The following is a 26,412-nucleotide window of genomic DNA, read 5'->3' as shown; positions in this document are numbered from 1 at the left end:
CCAAACTGTATTAGGGCCACCCTGCCCTCTAACATGGCTTGTACTTTTTAGTAGCTATGACATTATCGGCTCCAGAAGGCCACTGTTAAAATGTTGTCTAAGGGGAAAAGAAAGACTTCTGATCTTTCTACATAAATAGTATAAAAGTATGTACACAAAATTTAAGGACACACTAATTCTCAGGGGCAACTCTGCACCTGCACAAACCTGAGAGTGAAATTCCTCCTTAAATGCTGCACCCTGGGTGGCCCATCAGCCTCACTAATGCAGGCCCCCCTTAGGCACCTGATAAAATTGCAGATTCTGGGTCCCCAATCCCAGAGTTTGGTAAATCATATAGTTTAAAATGAGTGTTACTGATAAAGAAAGGGAAATGGCTACTTTACCTCAGTCACCTGAAAGAGGTTTAACTGATTTACAAGGAATGAACATAATGTAATTTGTTATGGCATTTCATAAATAATTGTCTCACTGCCAGAAAGGATCAATTGAAGGGAGAATACTAATAAATTCGCATGAAATTTAATTTTTATTTTGTTTTTGCATACAAAAGGAGATACATAGAGAAAAGGGAATACTTTGAATAGGAAATCAAGACACAAATCAAGCACTGCAAAAACATACAACATATAACTTAACTTTTCTTTGAATTACGAACATTTAAACAAATTTGACTTCATGAACAAAACAAACTATACTTTGATAATTACCATGAGGCTTTATTGTTCCAAAAGTATTTGCCACCAAAAACAAGTCATTGCATAACTCTAGCTGAATTAATCATAATTATGCCACAATTTATTATTTACCCTTACAATTAAATAATAAAACTTTCTGGGAGTTCATGATCCTTTCAATTGTTATGAATTTAAAATTAGTTCATTTTTCAAATACCTTTCTTAGAAATGAAAAGTTTAATCATTTAAGTATGTTAATTTCCATTCCTTGAAAAAAAATTTTTATTCCCAAGTTAAAAGACATCGGTTGGGACATAAAAAAATGCATTTCTAGGCCGGCCCGTGGCTCACTCAGTAGAGTGCGGTGCTGATAACACCAAGGCCATGGGTTCGGATCCTATATAGGGATGGCCGGTTTGCTCACTGGCTGAGCGTGGTGCTGACAACACCAAGCCAAGGGTTGAGATCCCCTTACCGGTCATCTTTTTAAGAAAAAAAAAAAAAATGCATTTCTGTCAGGAGTAGGGGATCCCGTGGCTCACTCAGTAGAGTGCGGTGCTGATAACACCAAGGCCATGGGTTCGGATCCTATATAGGGATGGCCGGTTTGCTCACTGGCTGAGCGTGGTGCTGACAACACCAAGCCAAGGGTTGAGATCCCCTTACCGGTCATCTTTTTAAGAAAAAAAAAAAAAATGCATTTCTGTCAGGAGTAGTTTTTGCATAGATGTAATTAACAACATTAAAAAAGCAGAAATGATTTTTTTCCATACAAATTATAAACCCTTAAAAAGTACAGAAGTGCATTCTCAAGTTGTTAAGGCACGTGGGGACAGAGAACTGCTCTGTGTTCCCTCAGCTTAAAGCTTAGCTTTAAGCTTAGCAGACTCCTTCATCCTTTTGACAACAGAAAGGTCCCCTGATCCCTCAGGCCAGTTGTCATGATCTGTTAAGAAAGTGGAAAGCCTCATGTCACTTGCAAGTCTGTTAACCTCATTTGTCTTCTTAATTCCCACCAAATCTTCTTGTTCTTTTTCCTGGTTCACCCATTTTCTCAGCAAGAAAAAGAGAAATCTTTGAGTTGAATGTTAGAGAAAAAGCCTGGATTTGAATCCCAGGTCTGCTATTCACTAGCTTTTCTAAATTTGGGGAAGTTACTCTTCCTGAGCCTCAGTTTTAAAGGTTATAACAACATCTACCTCTTAAAGCTGTGAGGGTTAAATGTGACTCAGCATGTACAGTACTTGGCACACCGCAGACATTCACTAAATAGTGTCTCCTTAAAAATAAAATTATAAAATAATGTGTTTACGTTGTATCAGGCACTGAGAGTTGCCTGCCCAGCATCTAGTCCCCCATCTCCTCATTCCAACAGCCTCATTTCCATTTGATAACCCACCAGGTTCCGGAGAACCCACCAGGTTCCGGGGAACCTTGGCACCAGGGGTGGGGCATGGGATCTAAGCTAAGTCAGTAGGTGCATCCATTCCCCTGGCTGTGGTTACTGGTGGAGGATGGACATTTGCATAAGCTGGTCTAAACAGAGTGGCTCTCAGAATTTCGTTAGAAATTCTGGAACAAAGTAATTCCCCTTCCTCCTGCTCTGTCCAGCTGGATGTGATCAAAGTAGGCATCCTGTAACCAGGAGAGCCAGCCTTAAGATAAAGCCAACATTGTGAAGCAAAAACAGGAAAGAGAGAAAAAAATGTCTTTGATGAGATTACTGAGCTACTGAGTCAAGGCTCACCTGCCTTTTTTTATGTGAGCCAACAAATTCCTTTATTGTTTAGGCCAGTTGGGATTAAAAGCATCCTATTTTGCCACAGAGCTTTAAATGTGTGTTATCTAATTTAATCCTCCTAATAGCTCTAAGAAATAAATACTGTATGTGTCTCCATAATATAGAATAGGTAATGGAGGCGTGCAGAAATTAATTTTCCCAAGATCATACAGCTAATAAGAGTAGAGCCAGACTTCCATTCCAGGCCACCTCAGTTAGGAGCTGGCAGTCTTGAAGAAAACACCATACTAAAGGGCTGAATACTCCCACCCATTATTTGGGGGAAGCATATTAGAAAAAGAGAGATGTGGCCGCTTTCCTCAACAACTTAAAAAAATATTTTGTAGTGATTCAAAAAAGTGTGAGAATTAAAAGAAAATCATTTCACTGAAGTCCTGGAGAAGCAGCCATCTGGAATTTCTTTCTCTTTCTAAGGCAAGGCAAGGCAACCCACCATAAGGAATACTGACTCAACTCTACTGGGAGGGAAGCGGAAAGGTTTTCTCCCACCCTCATTACTTTAAATACTTCCAGAAAATAATATTGCATAACTATGTAGGCATTTTTGTCTTAAGGCACAGAGACAGAGATCCTTAAAACCATAATATCTTATGCACATCACCACGATGATGTTATTTGTAAAGAAATATAAATGGGAGGGGAAATAATAAAATTAAAATTCTACACCAATCATTTATTAATGCAAAGAAGATCTTAGCCTTGAACAGACTGTCAGCACATGAAAGAGTAGGCTGAACCTGGCTCCCTGACAGGAAATTCAAATATGCATGGGTTACATCAACCACATGTTAATTTGCTAGTATCCAGTTAATTATCTTTAGCAACAAAAGTTCAAATACATTTGTACCTTATATCATCTTCTACATTTTTGGAGTGATTTAGAGTTTTTGGCTTGGACATGCCTTTTAATGCCCAGGTGGATTTGTTTTTGTCATTTCTAAAATTAGAATATTGGATTCTCTGATTTTAAGACCCTTCCAAACCCCAAAGTTCTACAGTCTAGCCATAAGACACATACACACACACATGCACGCATGCACACAAAAACATTTGTGCGTAACATCAGTATTTGATTGAAACTTATAAAACTACTGTTTTTGTATATCAAAAATGATTGAATACAGAAATTTCATGTGGTTTCACTCAATATATACCCCAAAGAGAGTGCAAAAAAGCACCATACCACCCCTCCCCACCTAACATATCTGATTCTTCTGCTCAGATATGCAAGCCACTTATTGGAGGAACAAAAAAGGAAATAAATCTTAAAAATATGGCAACCTCTTGCCTCTTTCCTATCTTCTCCTTACAATATATACTCAAACTGAGAATATTTTTCAGGGTTCAAGTTCCACCAACATATGCACACACACGAACTTTTTAAACACAGTCATGAGTCGATGGGATACTTTCTGAGAAATGTGTCATCAGGAGATTTCATCATTGTACAAACATTGTAGAATGTACTTACACAAACTTACATGGTTTAGCCTACTACACACCTAGGCTATATGGTATAGCCTATTGCTCCTAGGCTAAAACCTGTACAACATGTCACTGTACTGAATACTGTAGGCAACTGTAATACTATGGGAAGTATTTGTGTATCTAAAGGTATCTAAACATAGAAAAGGTGTACAATCTTATGGGACCACTTTCCTACATGCAGTCTGTCATTGACAGAGATGTTGTTATGTGGCACATAACTATATATAAAGCTAGGTTCTATAATTTCTATAACTTTTCCTTTAAAAATCCTATCATGAACATAAGCATTCTGCACATTTTGATATTCTATAAGAGAAGACCCTTAGCTCTTAGTAACTACTTAAGGAGTTTTGAACAACTGAGTGTGAAAAGGCATAAAGCTAGTGACTACATACTCACTCCTTGGCTGCTCACCTGGTATCTCCCACATGTGAGTGTACAGAGACTGACCCCCATCCACATTTACCAGCTGCCCAGTGATAAAGGAGGCTGCAGGAGACAGCAGGAAGCACACCAAGGAGGAAATCTGCAACAGAAACACACATGCACACATAAAAGAACATACTCCCCATCTCTGGTTGCTTCGCATTCCCGAGTGAACACATCTCAAAGCATATGAGTGTAACATGAATCCTATAGTGTGTGTGTCAACCATAATCTGACAGTACATAAACAACTTCCCTTTTCTATGTGAGCATCACTGAAATCAGGTAAGTGACTAACTAAGATAAAGGTGGCCAGATATAGTGTCAAACAAACTACTCAATGTGAAGCCAAAAGTGATCCCAGGGTTTCATCTCTGCTCTTCCCATTTCCAACAATCAAGTTCTTTCCACACCTTCCCTTGCCCGCCACAACCCCATTTTCCATCACTATCACAAGCCTTTCATATTTTGGTCCCTGAAATAGTCAGTGTCTGTGTACCAATAAATTGGCATTCCAGTTTGTTCAGTCCATGGTCCTGTCAGGCCAAAAGCCCAGGAACACACACTATAGGAGCTTTCTACAGAGGGACTTCAGCATCCCACTGCATTCCTAAAAATTCAGCAACATCTACTCCCAAAACCAAACAGAAAAAGAGAAATTATTTCACTGAATGTAAAGGAACTCTCATGGGAGGCTAATGGCAGAAGGAGAGTTTCTCAAAGTGTGATGATCCTAAACCCCTGCTTTAGAATAACTAGGGATGCTTACTGAAACTCCAGATTCCTAGATCCTTCCAGGAACCTAGGGTGCAAGATTTAAGGAGGTATTCACTCTCAGGTCAAGAGCAGAATTGCCCCTGAGAGTGCATACACCCTTAAATTCTGTGCCCATGCCTTGCTTACCTCATCCCAGTCCTAATCTCATACACAGGCTGTAGCCACAAGTGTTTGTTTTCATGGAGAGCCTGGAGGGCAGGCACTGGCTTCTCTGCATCCTGGTATCCCCAGGATGCACTGCTGAAGACGAGGCAACTAGCCGTATGAGACTACTAAAACACTTTCAATACGGCTAGCCCGAAGTGAGATATGTTCTAAGTGTAAAACACACACCGGATTTTGAAGACTAAGTATGGAAGAAAGAATGTAAAAAATCTCATTAATAATTTTTTCTATTAATTACATGTTGAAATGATGATATTTTGAATATGTTGGGTAAACTAAAATATATTATTAAGATTAATTTCACCTCTTTTTACTTTTCTTAATGTGGCTACTAGAAAGTTTAAAATTACATATGTGACTATTTTTATATCTCTATTGGACAGAGCTGGTATAGAACTAATTTAAAAGTTCTCACATTGCTGGGAAAAGGCAGATTGTACTGAGTCATGGTAATGACCACCTGAACTGGTTTGGAACTTTTTTAATCAGTCAGTGGCAACACACCCTGTGGACAAGTTTTGTTAAAGTCAGCCAATCAGGAAGAGACTCACTCCAAGAAGCTCCTTTCTGAATGCCAGCCAAACAACAACCATCTCACCCAAGTAACTGTGACCTCCAAAAATCTGCAAATATCTGAAAACCACACCACTCCACAGAAAAAAAAAGGATCAAAAGTTAACTCTTCTCAGAGAGACTATGCCTGATCCTTTACTTAAAGATGCAATAAATTCACCTACGTGCTGAATTTTGTTTCATATATTGAGTGTTGGCCCCATCCTTTGACAGTGTTTAGCATACAACAAGCACTTAATAAGTGCGAACAAAATGAAGGAATCTTTAATGCAGGCCTTCCCCCAAAGTGCGATTTTGCATTGCCTGTTTTATTACAGTGTTTACCAATTGATTAGGCACTCATTAAATAATACTGAATTGACTTGAATCTACCTGCTAGGTAAAAAATATGAAAATATTTGTGACGCCTGGTTTACTTTTGGAGCTCAACATGGAGCTGAATTAAACTAATGAAATTTTTATCGTTACTGAATTAACTAGGCACAGCTGCAGTGTCTTCAGATAGATGTTTCTTAACTTTCACTGTAATGACATTTGAGAGATTTGACAGATGGACTTGAAGTACTAAGTCATTCCCAAGAGTTTTATCAATGAATAAATAATATCAGAAACTAGCAATTGTGTTCACTTTATGTAGGTGGGTAATACCTCTGTTAGCTCAGTTATCTGTTTCCTTTTAGCTCCCTTTATTAAAGATCACAGGAATTACAGGTAAGTAGGCTTGGGTTTGAATTCTAGTACCATGACCTATGGTCTTAGGCAGATCACTTCACACCACTGGCCCTTAGTTTCTTAATTTGTGAAATGAGTGCACAGTATCTCACAAGCCAATTGAGAGGTCTGCCAAGTGCTGCACTCTCTTTCCAAGAGATGTAGCAAGACACTTGGGATCTCTATGCGGTTCTTTTTAAAACTACAGCTCCGTTCCAACCCTCCTGACTTTCCCTCCAGGGACTGTCACTTAAAAGAAGGCAACTCATTGATAAGTAGGCCAACTAGGCCAGCCAATGGCCTGGTGTGACAGTTCTGCCCACCTTCAGACTCTAAGACACAATCACGCAAAGGCAGATACTCTCTCCTTATTCTCTGTCTCACTGTAGCTACCACTCTCTCTCCTTCCCTTCACGACCAAACTTTTTGAAGGAATTACTTACATCAGCAATTGTCAGAGCATGGTCAGCCAAACCCTAGGCATCCGTAAGTCCTTTCCAGAGAATTTGCAAGGTCAAAACTATTTCCATAATAATACTAAGTCCTTATTTGTCTTTGTCACTGTGTTGACATCTATACTGCTAGTGCCAAAGCAATGACAGGAAAAACTACTGGAGCCTAAGCACAAATCATGGCCCAGAACACAAAACTCTACTAGTAGTCATTACACTAGTAGTCATTATATTCTTCGCTAGCAAGTACTTGAGTGGGGGAAAAGCCAGTTTCGCTTTAGAATGTCCTTGACAAAGCAACAAGATATATTAATTGTATTAAATCTTGACCAGTGAGTTCACATCTTTTAATATTCTGTGCGATGAAATGGGAAATATAAACATAAAGCTCTTCCAATGCGTAGAGAAGAATAATTGTTTCTCAAGAAAAAGAATGCAATTGGATTGAGATCTGAACTAGCCACTTTTTTCATAAAACACCATTTCCTACTTGAAAGAACAACTGAAAAACTATGGTTATTCACACTTGGGTACTTGGTAGACATTTTTTCAAAAATGAACAAAGTGGGACTGTCACTTCAAAGGAAAATGACTAACAGTATTTGGTGTCAATAATAAAATTTGAGCTTTCAAGTGAAAAATGAAAACTTTGCAAAACTTGCATTTGTCACCATGAGCTTGACAGGTTCCTAATACTTAAAGATTTTTCTGAAGAGATCAGTGGAAATATTAACAAATGTGCTCTTCTGATAGTACATATAAATTGTGTGTCAACATTCAGAAGACGTGCATCACTCAGTGAACCATCAATTTCTAAAAGACAAATAAATGCCTTATGTGACAAAATCACATATGGGTGAAAGATCCAGTCAAAGTGCGAGAAAGATTTTAACGAAACAGCACAAAAAGTTCATTGACGTGGTTTCAGATTCCACATTGCAACTAATCTTTCCAAAACTGCCATTTGTTGAACAGTGAAGAAAAATATCCACGGTTATCTGAAAAGTCTGTTAAAATGCTCCAAGCCATTTCTGCATGTATATCCGCCTCTGTATATCTGCATGAAGTCAGATTTTCTTCATATGCTTTTACCAAAACAACATATTGCAACAGACTGAATGCACACCCAGAGGTGAGAGTTCAGCTGTATTCTATCAAGCCACACATTAAAGAAAATTGTAAAACTGAAAACAAATATAAAATAATTGCTTTCTGAAAACATAGCTATTTTTTATTAAAAATGTTATTTATGTTAACATGTAATGCCTTTATTACTACTGTTTTAAATAAATTAATAAATGTTTCTTAAATTTGTTTTAATCTCTAATACAGTAAATATAGGTAATATAATACACATAAATAAATTGTTCTATCCAAAATAAAAATCTAGGGCCGGCCCGTGGCTCACTCAGGAGAGTGCGGTGCTGATAGCACCAGGGCCACGGGTTCGGATCCCATATAGGGATGGCCCGTTAGCTCACTGGGTGAGCGTGGTGCTGACAACACCAAGTCAAGGGTTAAGATCCCCTTACCGGTCATCTTTTAAATAAAAAAAACAAAATAAAAATCTAATCATATCATTCCCTCAGTTAAAATTCTTTAAAAACTCTTAACTTTCAGAATAAAAATCCAAATGCCTCGCTTCACCAAGTCAAGGGTTAAGCCACGGGTTCGGATCCCATATAGGGATGGCCCGTTAGCTCACTGGGTGAGCGTGGTGCTGACAACACCAAGTCAAGGGTTAAGATCCCCTTACCGGTCATCTTTTAAATAAAAAAAACAAAATAAAAATCTAATCATATCATTCCCTCAGTTAAAATTCTTTAAAAACTCTTAACTTTCAGAATAAAAATCCAAATGCCTCGCTTAATATGGCTCACTGAATGTTTGATTTAACAATATCTTCTAAAATTTAATATGCAAATCTACTTTAGTTCAGGAATTCCACTTCTAGAAACTTACCCCATTACACAAAGTGCATGACTATATTCAAGGATGTTCAATGCAGAGTTACTGCAATAACAAAAACAAAAATAGAATCTAAATATGTAACAAAAGGGTCTGATTATATTATGGTATATCCGTAACAAGTTGCAGAAAAGAACATATAGCAGGATCCTGTTTTTGTAAAAAAAAGTCAATAGACGTAGATATATTTTTGTGCATGCACAGTAAATTTCTGGAAAGATGTAGATCAAACTGATAATAAAAGCGAGTTCTAAGAATTAGAACTAGATTTTATTCTAAGAGTTTTATAATTTTGATTCTATATTTAGCCCTTTAATATATCTGAAAATTATTTTGCATGTGATACAAGATAGGGGGTCTAATTTATTTCCAAATGAACAGCCAATTGTCCCAAGACTTTTGTTAGATGGTTTATCCTTTCCTTATGGATTTGAAATGTTACCATTATTCTATAAACTCCCACACAAACATGGTTCAGATTCAAGAATCCATTCTGTTCCACTAATTTTAATCTATTCCAGTGCCAGCACTAGATTTGTAAGTAAACATAGCTTCCTAGTATATTTTGACATCTAGAAGGGTAATCTTTTCATTATTCATTTTCAAAACATTTTTGGAAATTTTTGCATACTTCTTTTTAGACAAATATTAGAGTCAATGTGTTAAAAATTACAAAAATATATTAAATTTATAAATTAATTTATGGAAACCTGACTTTTTAATAAAATTGATCTCCCCACTGAGGAATATGACATGTCTCTGTGTAGTCTGGTCTATTTTTGTTGTTGTTCTTTGGTAAAAAGATTTTTTTCATTTAGGGCCTATGGGTTGAATAAAAAGGCTAATAGTCTCAATAATTACGAGTATGGTGATAAGTGGGACTGGCGTTCCTTGTGGTAGGAAGTGAGCTAATAATGCTTTTGTTTTGTGGCAAAGGTGATAATTGGTACGCCTGCTCAGAGTGGAATGGCTATGCCAGATGCATTGATGATTGAGTGGCTGGGAAAAATGAGTTAGGCAATAATCCTTTTTTTTTTTCTTTTTTGTCCTTTTTGAGACCGGCCACACCGCCGCTCAGCCAGAGAGTGCTGCGAGTGCACCGGTCATCCCTATATAGGATCCGAACCCGCGGCGAGAGCGCTGCTGCACTCCCAGCGCCGCACTCTCCCGAGTGCGCCACGGGCTCGGCCCGGCAATAATCCTAATAAATACATTGAGCCAAGCTAAGCTTATTGTTGGATATTTTAGTTTTTATTATGATTATATGCAGAAAAGATATCCTTTTTAAAAAAATACATTTTAAGACTGATATTGCTGGCATTTTAGAAAGCTACTGAATTTTATGTATTTTGGTCTTATTGAATTCTTCTTACTGTAATCTCATAAGGAATCTTGTTTAGGGTCCTCACACGGGCTCCTTACTGAAATCTTGTATGGCACTTCATATAGCCATAATCATCTGACTTGCTTAGGGTCCGTGTACCAACTAATGCCATGTGATAAAATAACGTAGCTGAAAAGTACATTGAAACAACAAAAACACACTGTTCTTAATTCACACAGCATTCAGTCCTGAGTAAAGACTGTTGTCAGAAGTCAAAGAATAACCAGGACATTCCTGAGAGCCAGGAAGAAGAGGAGGAATGGTTTGATGGCAGTGGGAGAACAATCTATTGCCAACCAGGCCACACAAAAAGGACACCAAATGTTACACATTTCCAAAGTATAAGACACAGTAATTCCAATCAATGTAAGATATATATATTACCTCCTCAGGAACTCCAAGTCGTTTAGCTGGGATTTTGTGAAAGTACTCTTCAAATAAGTCTTGTCCCAAAGCCCTGTAGTTGTCATAAGCAGTCGGGGAATAAATTGTTCCCTATGTTTTAAAAAAAAACAGGAACAAAATAAAGTCATAAAAATTAAATTTTAGTTGTAAAGACATCAGGGCAGTCTATCGACAAATAATAAACATTAAGTGGTTTAAATTAAATAGAAAAGTTAACATTTCTAATATTAATTTTTCTCAATGTTGTCAAAGGAGCACAGTCAACCACTGTCACGCCAAATGATACTGGGGAGATATATCGATTTCTAATTAAACAGTTTGCAACATTTAGTTAAAGAAGATGAAATTGTCTAAAAGTACTAAAGTTGAAACATTAAACCTAAAAAATCCCTGGAAGACAAACAGGAATTAGTATTGTACTAACATACCATTAAAAGTTTGCAAGAAATGCTCTTTTGGAGGCCAATATTCCAAGTTATCAACATTAAAAATAGAACTATATTTAATTTACCCTGTAAATATTTGAGTAATATGGGTAAGGTGATATCAACTGTGGAGGATTAAAGGAGGATATGAAATTTCTGGCTAAAAGCCTGCAATTTTGTTTGAGGTGAGATTTCTCTACTAATTTCAAGCACAAAGTCAGTTCATGCTTAGTTCCCTTTGAGCGGCGTGGATAACAGTATCTATAGATTATATAGGTATATAGTTCTACATATTATAGATTGTAGACCTACATATATAGATTATATGTATATTATACAGATATATCTATAAATAATATCCAAAGATGATATAGAGTTTCAGATGAAGGGATGATTACTATCTTACCAGTCTCTTACCAGGAAATATCACAGAAGAAGTAGAGCTTGAACTGAGTTGTGCGGGATGAGTGAAATATTTCACTTAACATCTCTCTTGGAGTACATTGCCAGTATGTAGTAACAAGAAAACTTAAGCTACAGATTATTTCACAAAAATGATAGTTTTTGAAGTTGACTACATTGTGATTTACCCCCTATCATTTATATTTTGATTTAGAGAAATTTTCTCTTGACTTCTAGATCTTTAAGTGGGCGTTCCTTGCTACAACTCTAACTTTGTTTCACTCTCCTAATAAAGGATTAATGATATAACAAGAAATAACAAAATAATCTGAAAAAAAAATCACTCTTTAAGCAACCTCCTGTGCATCTTCATTTTCTAGGCTTCTTTTTAAAATATAGATATCACACCGAAGTCAAGGGTTCAGATCCCTGTACTGGCCAGCTGCCAAAATTAATTAATTAATTAAAAAATAAATAAAATATAGATACCTAGGTCCCGTGGTTTGGCATAAAGATCATATATCACCATTGTTTAAACATTTCACAGGTAATTCTAATATATACCCAGAACTGAGAATCACTGGCTTAATTGAACCTTCTTGACAATCTGGTTGTAAATCAAAGAATCTTTCTGTATGGCAAATTAGACTTTATGATTTTACCCATGTTTTAAAGTCAATCTCTTACTCAAGTAGTATATCTGCGTTTTAGCAAATACTTCTAGCAACACAAATGAAGTCAGAAGAGGACAAATGGTCAACAGATTTCAATACAGAACATTTACCTACAGGGGCAACACAGTTAATCCTCACTCCACTGCTGGCCCATTCCAGCGCTAATGTTTTGGTGAGGTTGTAAACACCTTCTCTTGCAGCTCCGCTATGACTGAAAGACAAAATATAAACATTAAAATCAGCTTCTGTTGAATATTTTCTCATTAACTAAGCTAACAAGTGTGCCAATGACCTGGCAGAGCTCCATAAGAGCGTTCTTGTTATGAGTTTCTGTCTTGCTGAGTCTTTGTCTAGACGAAGGAGAAAACATTGGGTCCTTCAATATTAAAGCCAAACGATAGTTACCTAATGGTCAAACAAATCTCACATTACACAGACCAATGTAAGGTCCCCCAAATCATGATGTGCATAAGAGGAATATTCTGAAGAACTTTTATTACAGAGGAAAACAAACAAGCTGGTAAGTTGACACATTACAAGTATGTGGTTATTTTTTAAATCAATTTTAAATAACAAGGGATATGAAATTCATATATCAGGCTAGAAATATTATCAATAGAATTTCTAGACATACCAAAATTTAAATAAATTTTAATGTATTTCCAGATAGGAGGTTCAAAGTCTGGGGTCCTTGCGCAGAAGATACAGAGATATTACGGCTTAGAATTGCTAATTACAAGATCCTCAAAACCAAGTATGACCCCAGCTCCTCAGTCCTCCGGCTGACCATGCACAGCAGGGCAACCCCATTCCCACAGCACAGTGTGCAGTTGACAGCCATGCACATGAGCATGCAGGGTCAGCTAATGATAATCCCCTCTGGGACTTGCTGGCACTAGATTTTTTTTTTTTTCTCGCACTGTCTAAGAAGCACTCTCTCATTGGAGAGTTAGGAAGAGCTAGAGTGTTGACCTCTAACTTCTGCTAGTACTCGCTTTTTGCCACATGTAGAAAGAGACTGACTGAGAATGAAGGTGGACCTGAAGAAAGCAAAAGGAGAGGCAGCTTCTGCCAACACCATGGCTAAACCTAACATGCCCGAATGTAGTAGTTCTGCAGAGTCACCTGCAGGGCGTGCACACACAGAGGGCTGAACCCCGCTCCCTGAGTTTCTGATGCAGTAGATCTGTGTGGAAGATACTAACATTAATAAAACATGTGTATTTCAAAGGGCCTTAACCTTTAAGCTTAGTAGGACCACAGTACTTAGATTTTAGTAGAGCCAAAGCCCTTAGCATATGTAGTAGCTTACTAGGGCCACAGCCCTTAGTTTTTAGCAGGACCAAAGCCCTATAGTTTAAGGAATAGCCTAACGTTTTAGAATTACACAAAGAAATGCTAAGTTTGGGAAAAACAAAACTTTCACAGGACTAAAGTGTCTGTTGTAAATAAAAAAACTTGTAACACAGAAAAAGTGATTCCTCTAAGGGCAGTCGTCCTTGGTGCAGCTAAACCTAATGATGGGAAAGTATGTGAGCTAAAAGCTTCAAGTTAATGGTTGGGGGATGTTCCACATCTCGCCTTCAGTTGTTTCTTTGAGTTTCTTAGGGAACTAAATGTTGCCATGATGATTATCTCAGTGTTTCTTTTTGTACTTCACATAGCTTAGTTTTTTGACTTCTGCTATAACTGATTAACCACCCGTGTTCTTTTCTGTAACTTTCTTGCCTGGACAATAAAAACTGAGAGAAAACCTGATTCAGGGTTACTCCTAGGAATCCTTCCCTGAAGGAATTGCCTCTGGGATTAACCCTTTTGGGTCTCTCATCGCTTTGGAGAATGGGCTTTGAGTAATCCTTTGTGTCTCTGTCACCCTGGGAGAGGTGACAGATCTGAAGCACAGCTGAACTGGAGAATTTGTAGCTCTAACAAGTTCCCAGGTGATGCTGATGCTGCTGGTCCAAAAAACACACTTTGTGAACTGTGCTGATCTAGATTTTTACTTAAGCCAGTTTGAATTTTATTTCTATCTCATACAACCAAGGGAGTCATGAATATTACAAGGGGTCTTCAAAAAGTTCAGAGAGAGATTCGTATTATCTTTGAATTCCATTATACCACTAACTTTTTTAAGTACCTTTGTCTAGGCAGTAAGTAGGGTGTTAGAATTTGCTTAGAGAGGGCCAAGCCCGTGGCACACTCGGGAGACTGCGGCGCTGGGAGTGCAGGAGCACTCCCGCCGTGGGTTCGGATCCTATACAGGGATGACCGGTGTGCTCAAAGTGCTCACTGGCTGAGCGCGGTGTGGCCGGTCTCAAAAAGGACCAAAAAAACCCCCAAAAACAAAAAAAGAATTTGCTTAGAGGAAGCAAACTCTCTGCTTATAGAATGACTAATTAGAAGCACAAACCTTAGAAACTTTTGGGAAAAAATTCTAGGTCATCTGTTAGGAGTAACAATTTAGCAGTCCTGTCTAAAACTGAATAGGTATAATTCATGGTATTCAAATCTAAATTAAAACAGATTTGTTTCATTTCCACACTTCAATGAATAAGCTGTCCCCGGACAGTAATAGCCACTTTAGTAACATCTGGATTAGAGTTACCAGATAAAATACACGACATCCAGTTAAATTTGAGTTTCGGTTAAGCAATGAATAATTTTTTAGCAGAAGTATGCCCCCATGCAATACACATTTGGGAAATATTTATACTAAAAAATTATTTAACTGGGCACCCTGTTTTTTTTTTGTGTTTTCCTTTTCTTGGTAAATCTGGCAACCCTAATCTAAATAGGAATGTTTTAGAAGCACATTTTTGAAGTTCAAATAAAGGGAAATGTTAGGTATTAAGATCTCAACTCACTTAAGGGATTAATGATCTTTATTTTTAAATTTTTCTATACTCCTCTTCCCCCCATTCAGAGGACAAGACTCAAAGACACAGAAAGAAAAAATATAAAAATACTTACACAGCTCCTGGAAATCCATTTTTAGTAAGCACGATAATATTAACAATAGATCCTCCATGCTCTTTCATCCAGGAGTTATAAACTGCAGGATTCAAACAAATGACAATCAATATTTAATAGTGTTCTGACCCTCATCTATACCCTGTTTCAGCAGACTGCCTATTTGATGTTTGACATTTTAATGTGCATTTCTTCTTTATAAAAAGCCTGATGGAGGTGCAATTTATACATCATAAAATTCATCCACATAAGTGTACAATTTAATGATTTTTGATAAAATATACAGAGTTATGCAACCATTACTGCAATCCAGTTTTAGAACATTTGCATTATCCCAAAAAGTTCCTTCATATCCATTTGCAGCACAACCCACCTCAGAAGAGAAACACTCATCTTTGCATTTCTACAGATTTGTCTTTGCCTTTTCTGAACATTTCATATGAATGGAATCACACATATATGGTCTTTCATGTCTGCCTTCTTCTACTTAGAATAATGTTTGTAAGGTTCATCCATGTTGTAACATATAGTAATAGTTCCTTTTTAGTGCTGCACAGTATTTCAGGTATAGAAATGCCATATTTTATTTATCAATTCACCAGCCTATGAACATTGTGATTGGGTGATTATGAATACAAATCTTTGTGTGGTCATATGTTTTTATTTCTCTTGGGCAGATACCTAGGAGTGAAAATCCTGGGTCATATGGTAACTCTACATTTAACTTTTTAAGAAACTACCAAACTGTTTTCCAAAGTGGCTCCACCATTTTACATTCCTATCAGAAACACATGAGGATTCTAGTTTCTCCACAATATCACTGTCTGAGTTTTTGATTATAGCCATTTTAATGGTGTGAATTGGTATCTCACTAAGGTTTTGATCTGCATTTTCCCAATGACTAATTGTATTAGTCAGTTTTCTGTTGCTTATAACAGAATACCTGTAACTGGGTAATTTAAAAAAATATTTAAAAATTTATTTCTTACAGTTTTGGAGTCTGGGAAGTCCAAGGTGCAGGTGTCACATCTGGTGAGGGCCTTCTTGGTGGAAACTCTCTGCAGAGTCCCAAGGAGGCACAAGGTATCACATGATGAGACGGCTAAGCAAGACTGTGTTAATGTGCTCGCTTGCTCTCCTTATAAAGCTGCCAGTGCCCCTCGTGTGATAATCCACTCATCCATTAACCTATTAATCCATTACTCCATGAATGGATTAATCCATTCATGAGGGCAGAGCCCTCACAATCCAATCACCTCCCAAAGGCCCCACCCCTCAACAGTGCCACACTGGGGATCAAGTTTCCACATGAGCTTTGGAGGGGACAAACATTTAGACCACAGCACTAATGCTGCTGAGCATTTTCTCATGCGCTTATTAGCCATTCATATATATTCTTTAGTGAAATACCTATTTGAATCTTTTGCCCATTTTTTTTGTTTTTTAACAAGATGGCCGGTAAGTGGATCCTAACCCTTGACTTGGTGTTGTCCACACCACGCTCTCCCAAGTGAGCTAACCAGCCATCCCTATATAGGCATCCGGACCCCTGGCCTTGGTGTTATCAGCACCGCACTCTCCTGAGTGAGCCACGGGCCGGCCCTCCTTTTGCCCATTTTTTAATTGTATTGTTTTCATCTTGAGTTTTAAGAGTTCTTTGTATATTTTGGATAAAGTCTTTTATCAGATATGTAAATTGGAAATCTCTCCAAGCCCATGACTTATCTTTTAATTTTCTTAATGGTATCTTTTAAAGCACAAAAGTTTTTAATTTTATTAATTCCAGTTTATAATTTTTGATTTTATGAATCATACTTTTGGTGAAATATCTTAGAAGTCTCTGCCTAACCCAAAGTTACAAAGATTTTGTCCTTTGCTTCTAAAAGTTTAAAAATTTTACTTCTTGCAACTACCAACTTGAGAAGAAGTCATAGCAATTGCAAAATCAAATGATTTGGAGAAAGCTAGAATGCTAAGTTTTCTAACAACCAAATTAAAGAACAAACCCCTCAGTCAAAATGTTTTAATGGTCTTTTTTTTTCCTTCCCATTTTTTCTGCTGTGGTAACATACATGTAACATAAAATGTACCATCTTAATCATTTTTAAGTGTACAATTCAGTAGTGTTAAGTAGGTTCATGTTGTGCAACCATCACCACCCTCCACTCCAGGACTCTTTTCATCTTGCAAAACTAAAACTCTATACTCACTGAACAATAATTCTCCATCTCCCCTACCTCTTGCCCCTGCAACCACCATTCCACTTTCTAGATCAAGGGTTCTTTCACAACGTCAAAAATTATTGATGTTTAGTGTGTTTTGAAACAGCATGATACAATGTAGAATGGATGTGGGTTTAGAAGACTGGGGTTTGAGGCCTGCCCCAAGGTGATCCTGGGTTACTTGGCCTAGATCTGACCTGGATATGATATTTTTTGTCCTACTTACATCAAAGAGTTATAGTATTAAATGAGACAATGGATGTAAAAACCAGTTTGGTAAACTTAAATAAATTTTTTTTTTTTTTTTTTTAAAGTTGACTGGTAAGGGGATCTCAACCCTTGGCTTGCTGTTGTCAGCACCACGCTCAGCCAGTGAGCAAACTGGCCATCCCTATATAGGATCCGAACCCGTGGCCTTGGTGTTATCAGCACCGCACTCTACCGAGTGAGCCATGGGCCAGCCCTTAAATAAAATTTTTAAGAAAAATAAAATGCTTTTTAGAGGAGTGCTAGGAGCACTCGTTGTTCCTGGATTAGTTGTTGTTTATTTTCAGTGGATAATTTAGGAAACACATATTTTTTTTTTTTAAATACATATCATGAATCCATACTAATGTTTCCAACTAAATTCAGAACTAGAGGGGATTCACTTAACCTCAACTGTCTATATCCACTTCCCTTTCTCCCATGCCAAAAATCCTGGTCCACAATTATATTAACTTTTTTTAAAATTCATTTTATCCCACAATATACACCATAGCAGTTTCAGGATAACACCACCAACACTCCCACCAAAAACAGGTTACTAAAAATAGTTTAAGATCAATTTTAAGTTCTTTTTGTCCTTTAGAGTATGTATATGCCCCTAGGAGTACTTAGTGGAAGTAGCGTGTTTCATGATCGACTGAAATAATTCCTTTTTCTGTGGTTATGTTATCAATTGAGTATACATTTAGGTTTCATTTTGCTTGAAACTTTTAAGAATTGCCTTTTTCAACTTAATTTTGTTTGGTAATTATCTAAAATATTCACATGGTCCCAAAGGCAAATCTATAAAATATGATATATTCAAAATCATCTAACTTCTGTATCCAATTCCTTACATCTTATTCTCTTCCTCCCCCTTAAGTAACTATTGTTTAATGACTTATTCTTCAATTTTAAAAAAATATAAGCACCCATATACACACATATACATACACATATATATTTGCAGATATCCATACCTTTTAAAAATAAATTATCATCCTTTACACACTTTTAGTCACCTTGCTTTTTGCACTGAACAATAGATCCTGAAGATCCCTCTACAGTAGTAAATAGAGATATTTTATAGTACGTCTTTAGCTGATGGATGGATATACCATTGTTTATTTAACCAGTCCCCTGCTGATGGACATCTGGATTGCTTCCTGACTTTTGTTATTACAAATGGTGCTGCAATGGACAGCACTGTCATGCTCTTTTTAAAAAAATAGTTTTTGCCAGTATATCTTTGGGATATATCGCTAAAAGTGAAATGGCTGGGTCAACGGGTAAAAGCCTCACAGAGTATGTTGCCAAACTTTTGGATTTTGGCCAATTTGTTAGGTAAGAAATGGTACTGCAATGCAGTTTTAATTTGCATTGTTCATATTATGAACAAGGGCGAGTACCTATTCACATGTTTAAGAGCCATCTGCATGTGCCTATATGGTTATTGGTTTTTCTTCTTTAATTTTAGAACCTTTGTATATATTACAGATAGTGATCCTTCTTCTGTGAGATAAGTTAGAACGATGCTTCCCGGTTTGTCATTTGTCTTTTATCTTTGCTTACTTATTTTTGTCATATTCTTAAAATGTTTTTTATTTCCTAGCTTTGCTCACTGAAATGTTTTTTATTTCCTAACATTGCTCACTGAAAATGCCTAAAAGTAGTGATAACCCAGTAACAGTGAGCACACTTAGTACCAAATCTTGGTCTCTAAAAATCATCCCCTACTAAATGGAACTAGAGCTCTTTGGAGAAATAGGTCTGAGCCATGTCAAAAAGACACAAAAGCCAGACTAAAGTGGCTTCTGCTGGCCAAATTTAAGATAACTTGGGCATTATAAAGAAAATGACTATAGTGGTTTATTATATTGAATAAAAATTCCATTCATCAATAATAGTACTTAAGAGATGGAGGTAGGGGAGGCAAGGAAAAAAGAAAAACAACCTTAACCAAAGACCTCCAGATGTAATGCAATAAGAAGTACATATGAGGATATTTCAAAAAGTTCATGGAAAGATTCATATTCTCTTTTAATTCTATTTTTTCAAGAACTTTTTGAAGTATTCTCATGTATAGCATATATGTAGGATTCTTCCCAGAAATATTTAAAATAAATCTAATTATCACAAAAAAATTTGAGAAATCCAGTATTTAGGATACTTTATAAGTCAATGTCATGAAAGATAAATAAATAAATAAATAAAAAGAACATGGATTTTTCTAGATAATCAGAAACTACAGAGACATAACAAACAAATGCAATGCATGAATTTTTAAGGATCCTAGATCAAAAAAAACAAGGAGGGAACAATTAGGGAAATTTCAATATGGACTATATAAGGGATTTTATTAAGTTACTGTTAATTTTCTTGGGTGTGATAATGGTACTGTAGTTTGTATACAGAAAATGTGTCTTTATTCTTAAGAGATGTATAATGTGCCACAATGTGTGTTCATTGACTTTCAAATTGTTCATAAAAAAGTATGTGTGCATGTGTGTGTGTGTATGTAACAAGAGAAAGAGATAAGGTTAATGGAACAAAATGTAAGCACTTTGTGAATCTAAATGAAGGCATACTGGTGTACATTGTAATACATCTTCAACTTTTCCATAGATAAAATTTTTTCCAAAAACAAATTGAGGAAAAATTCCTATATTAGTAAAATGAATAATAAAAGGCTATAGGAAACTCCAAATTCACCACTAATATTTATGTGGATTTTTTTTCACAATTCTTTAACAGTAGCACATTGTGTCAAAGAGTACAGGCTAAAGGAAGCTGGGGACTCCAGGGAGGTAATCTTTTAAATCATTTTAACTGAATAAATAATATGTTTATTTTAGAAGAAAGAATAACATGTAAATTTTACCTCCCAGAAGAAGTATGTTAATATTTGGGTATAGGGCCGGCCCGTGGCTCACTCGGGAGAGTGCGGTGCTGATAACACCAAGGCCACGGGTTAAGATCCCCTTACCGGTCATCTTTTTAAAAAAAAAAATATTTGGGTATAAACTCTTTCAGAATTATTTCTATTCATATATGTATGCACATAAATATATATATACTATTAGTGTGTACTACTGTGTATATATATATGTGTATGTGTACTATTATATACATCATTTTTTATAGAAATGTGATCATGCGGTATAGAATGTTTTATAACCTGCTTTTTCCCACAATGATGTCTGGGAATATTTTTTCATGTCAATAAGTACATTTTTACACCAGTATTTTTAATGGCTATATAGCACTATACTGTATAAATGTACAAACTTCATTCAACTATTATTTACTCTAGAATATTTAAATGGTTTTCAGTTTTTCATGATTATTACCATGGAATAATATATATATATATAAACTTCATATTTCTCTTCATAGAAACCATAAATTAAAAGCCCTATTTTTTTTTCTTTTTCCTGGCTCCTCAACATGGATTAAAAGTCCTATTTTTTTAAGTAAAAAAAAAAAAACTAAAGACCCTGTATTATTTAAATCAGTCCTGGCTAATAAAAATCATGGCTGAGTCTAGACTCTGCAGACTTCTAATTAATAGTTGTTAGCAAGGAAACTCAGATTGGTGAGACTATTGACACTCATGCTGGAAGAAGTAAAAACACTGAGTTATGGAGCTTGGATTAGAGACAACTAGTTCTCTCCCAATACTCATCCTCCCCTTCTTACAAAGAAATAGAATTTATAGTTAGGCACATAGCTGCCCACCTAAAGACTCTATTTTCCAACCTTCTTTACAGCTAGGTATGATCATTTAACTAAATTCTAGCTGATAAAAGTGAGTAAACACACTGGTCCTACTTTCATATGGTGCCCTTAAAAGGAATGAGTGAGCATTCCACTTTTCCCAGTTCCTGCCATCATATCTGCCTTCAGACAGCATATCTGGAACACGCAGATATTATGGCAGCAACTGGAGCAGCCGTCTTGGACCCTGAGATGGAAATTGCAGGTCAAGAATATAGAGCAATAAAAAGGGTCCTCAGTCCCTAATGATTATGTAATTACCATACTATCCCCTAGACTACCTACCTGGACTTTTTATGAGAGAAATAAGCCTCTATTTTTTCTGGATCCTTCCACTAGAGTAGTCAGTTCTGTATCACAGAGCTTTATACTTATACAGAGCTTTATACTGCTAGTTAGACAAAGATAAAGACTGGGAATGTCTGCAAGACCTTTGACTTACAGATACCAAGAATATAATGTCTAACCCATGTCGGGGTGAAGACCCTTTGGGTCACAGTTATACTTGTTTTACATTTTTCATCATAAGAATGTCTTGAGTAATTTGTAAAGAAACCCTTGAGTTACCCAACTTCAGGAGTTTAATATTAACCACCTATGAAACATAATCTCTAATCCAAAGACTATTCATGTATGCCCATTAGTTTTTAGAAAGCATGTGGACTCTGTCTCTGGTATTCTCTCTGAAGACTAAATTAATAAATTGGTCTTTCTAACAGATTTAACACATTTACTTAAAAACAAAATAAGTGTGAGGCTTTTCTCTAATTTTATGAACAATTTCGTAGCTGAATTTCTGTACAGATCATCAATAATTTTCTCATGATAAACACCTAGAAATAAAATTATAAAGTCAAAGGCTATCCATATTTTCTAAATATTGCCAACTTACTGTCCAGAAATGTACCAATTTACATACCTGTGTTGTATGTGAGAAAATCATGGCAGTAAATGTTAATGACATGGGGCTTCTGAGTCCCTAACAGTTTCTCTTTCAGGATTGTCTACAATCTCTAAATAAAGACACATTGATTTTTGTGGATAATGATGACACTTGCCTGCTTTGCACATGTAGAAGGTGCCCGTCAGGTTGGTTTCGATCACAGCATGCCACCCCTTAGCACTGATATGTTCAGCAGGAGACATGAACTGGCCTCCTCCATTGTTCACCAAGAGGTCAATCTTACCATAAATACCCAAGGTAGACATGACCAAATTATTCACCTAAAAAAAAACATAAAAAGCAAAACTATAATAACATAACTGGCCACTTGGACTGACTGCTTGCTCTAGTAGCATAATGGAGCTTGCGATCTCTCACAGTGAACAAGTAACTCTGAGTACCGCGACAAATGAACATGAAGTTAGCAATGAATAAACTTAAAAGATCTTACACCAATGAGATATTTACCAATATCCAGTACTCACAGATCATAAAGCTAAAGTTGTAATTTTGATGACAAGATATATCCAAGGGCCTGGATCACCCCTAAGTAGGGCAGGCCTCAGTTAATTCGTAAGCTGCCAACCACGATAATGGGTAGTGATGAAATCAGGTTAAAAGGAATATTGAGAAATGACTTAAAAGGCAAAAGATGCAAAAGGTAGTCTCTAGCTGAGATCATGTCCTCACTTAGCTCCCCTGTCTTGCTTTCCCCCGTCTCCTTCTCCTGAGGTCACCAGCTAAGTAAATCATTAAGGCAAAAATCTCCTTCACAGGCTCTGCTTCTAGTAACCCTCATCTAAGACAGCTATCATAGCAGAACCTGAAGCACAGCCAGGAAACACTGCTGTAAATTAAAATGAGTGAATAGACGATACGGATCCCTCTGCATTACCTCCTCTTCTTTCCGGATATTGCACTGCATGGGAGTGACTTGAGCCTGGCTGGTGGGAGGCAGGCCAACCCTTAGTTCCTCTGCAGCAGATTTTAATCTATCAAGCTTTCGGGATGCAATGACCACATTACTCCCTGAGAAGAAAACAGCCAGAGAACACGTAAATATGCTTTCATAAGTTGCCAACAATAATAATGTTTTGAATATATTTTGTGTGTTCCTATAAAAAAAAGATGAACTGGACTTCTGTTTCTGGATGAGATGGAGTAATAGGAATTGAATTTACTCTCCAGCCTGAAACAACTAAAAACTGGACTATGAAGAAACAGCTTTCAGGGCATTAGACATGAAGTAGCACTGGACAGTCATTTCTGAAGGAGTGGAAACAAACAACATGAGCCCTATGATTACCCCAGCTTACTGCCTGGACAGAGCTTCCAGACTACAGTGCGGGAGGAAGAACCCATTCAGAGCCCAGGAGCCTCCCTGGATGGAAAAGATAAAGTTGCGAGTCCAGGGAGGCCAAGGTAGCTAGATTACACAGGGCGTAGAGAGAAAAGAGGTACACACAGAGAGAACTCCAGAGATCTGCAGAATCTCCCTTGAATCTTCAGCTGAGTACTGATCAGTGCATGGGAGTAAATAAACAATGGAATGAACCTCCCAAAATGAGAAAAGAGAACAAATCCTGGCACTCAGCACTGGGAATAGTTAGTGTGGCCACCAGGAAAAATCCTTCTCGGGGCATTGGGCAAAGTACTCAGAAGAGGATGACCTTAACAGTGAAGCAAAATTAGCCATAGACTAAAGGCTGCTCGGATCAAAATTTAAGAGCAAGCCTCTTTAAAGTATCAAACTGTTTCCAAGTAATTTCACTGCATCCCAGAGCAAAGCTCAAGAATATTTATAAGAATATAAGAATATAAAAATAGCCAGCACTCAACAAGGTAAAATTCAACTGTTTGGCATCCAACAAAAAACTACCAGGCATTCAAAAAAGTAGAAAAATAACCCATAATGAGGAGATAAACCAATTAATAAAAACAGATCCAGAAACGACATTGACGATATAATTGAATAAACCAGCGATGAAGAGAAAAATCTTTTTTTTTTTTTTTTTTTAAAAGATGACCAGTAAGGGGATCTTAACCCTTGGCTTGGTGTTGTCAGCACCACACTCAGCCAGTGAGCAAACCAGCCATCCCTATATAGGATCCAAACCCGTGGCCTTGGTGTTACCAGCACCGCACTCTCCCGAGTGAGCCACGGGCCAGGCCGGCCCTGAAGAGAAAAATCTTAAAAGCAGCCAGAGAAAAACAACACATTAAGTACAGAACAAAAAAGATAAAGCCTTCTTTCAGAAATAATGCAAGCTGGAAGACAGTGCAAAAACAGCTTTAAAGTAGCAAAAAATAAAAAAGATTGGGAACCTAGAAATCTTGACAATATCTTTCAAAAATTAAGGCAAAATTTAACAAATGAAAATATCTTTCCAAAATGAAGGCAAAATAAAAACTTTTTCACATATATGAAAGCTGGAAGAATTTATCAAAGCAGACCTGCACTACAAAAAAAGATGAGAGGAAGTGTCCAAACAGAAAGAAAATGATACCAGATGGGAAGAGAGACTGGCCAGCAAAGATCAAAGTGAGTAGGATATACTGCATGTCTTGATTTTTTCACTTACCATATTTATTTTGAGATTTATCCATGTTATTGCTTGTATCAATAGTTTATTATTTTTTATTGCTGAGTGGCATTCCATAGTGTGGATATACCATAGTTTGTTTATCCATTCACTTGTTTTGGGCATTTGCGTTGTTTCCACTTTTTGACTATTACCAAAAAAGCTGCTATGAACTTTGTGTAAAAGTCTTTGTATAAACATATGCTTTTATTCCTCTTGAATACCTGGAGCATGTTTGGATTGTGTCATACGTGAATGTCTAACTTTTTAAGAAACTGTCAAATTGGTTGTACCAATATGTCCTCCTGTTCAATTGACCTTTTATCTGTGAAATCCACCTCTTTATCCTTGGTAACATTCTTTGCTCTGAAATCTACTTTGTTTAATATCAATATAACTATGCCAATTTTCTTTTGATTAGTATTAGCCTGGTATATCTTTTCTGCATTCTTCTACTTTTAACCTATTTGTGTCTTTATACTTAACAGTGTATTTCTTGTAGGAGTATATAGTTAGATATTACTTTTTCATCCAATCTGACAACCTGTGTCTTTAACTGGGGTGTTTAGACAATTACATATGGCTTTAATCTTTATTTATGTTGTTTTGTTTAATTCAATGAAGATTCACATTTTCATATAGATAAATTTATCTATTTTCCCCTTCTGTGGTTTCTTCCCTTGTTTATGTGTTTACAAGGCCCTTACCTTTACAAGGTAAATTTTCACTATATTTTCTCGCTGTGCTTATAATGAGATGCGAGAAGAGAATATGATGGGAGCCTCTCAATATGTTTAAAGCCTTTTCCAATTAAATGAAGTCTTGTCATACTAATCACTCAGATGAGGCAATATACAGAACGAATTAATTTTAAATGTGAATGTACAATTAATTCCACAGCATGTTTTCACAGGTTTCCTCATTGCCTACTTCGGGCACAGTATCTTTGGCTCTAAGCATTCTCTATAGTTTATAACTAGTGGCTCATCGTCCAACCCTTCTCCACAATTTCTGAGGAAGAATTCTTTTCCCTCTCGCTGGCGGTGGTAATTTCGCTCCCATCTACACCCGCTTCGATTTGCAACTCCACGCTCTCCCAGCCTCGCCTAGCGCCCCTGGCTCCCGAGCCCAGGTCACTCCAGCCGTGTCTCTATGGATCCCTCACTCAGGGTCTGCTAACGTACCCAGGTGCAGGAGCTCCCTCGCGATGGCCTTTCCGATGCCGGTGGCCCCGCCAGTGACGATGGCCACTTGGTCCCGCAGCAAGCCGGCAACCAGGCAGCTCCCGACCTTGACAGAAGAGCCCATCGAGGACGGATGACTGACGCAGGCCTGTCTCGGTCTC

General features: G+C 37.0%; 1 protein-coding gene across 1 annotated transcript; it reads right to left on the bottom strand.

Annotated features, from left to right (window-relative positions):
- Window positions 1–1,381: 1,381 nt before the first annotated feature.
- PECR (peroxisomal trans-2-enoyl-CoA reductase) lies at window positions 1,382–26,375 on the bottom strand. The gene is made up of 8 exons (XM_008574358.1): window positions 26,252–26,375; window positions 23,381–23,514; window positions 22,601–22,766; window positions 15,298–15,379; window positions 12,442–12,538; window positions 10,806–10,916; window positions 4,381–4,492; window positions 1,382–1,623 (listed from the first exon to the last, which is right to left on the bottom strand). The coding sequence occupies exons 1-8, from the start codon at window positions 26,373–26,375 to the stop codon at window positions 1,538–1,540; spliced, it is 912 nt and encodes a 303-aa protein (XP_008572580.1). The 3' UTR covers window positions 1,382–1,537.
- Between the last annotated feature and the right edge of the window lie 37 nt (window positions 26,376–26,412).

This window comes from Galeopterus variegatus, unplaced genomic scaffold (assembly GCF_000696425.1).
Source record: "Galeopterus variegatus unplaced genomic scaffold, G_variegatus-3.0.2 Scaffold1036, whole genome shotgun sequence".
In the NCBI taxonomy this organism is placed as follows: domain Eukaryota; kingdom Metazoa; phylum Chordata; class Mammalia; order Dermoptera; family Cynocephalidae; genus Galeopterus; species Galeopterus variegatus.
This window is presented reverse-complemented; position numbering and strand designations above follow the sequence as displayed.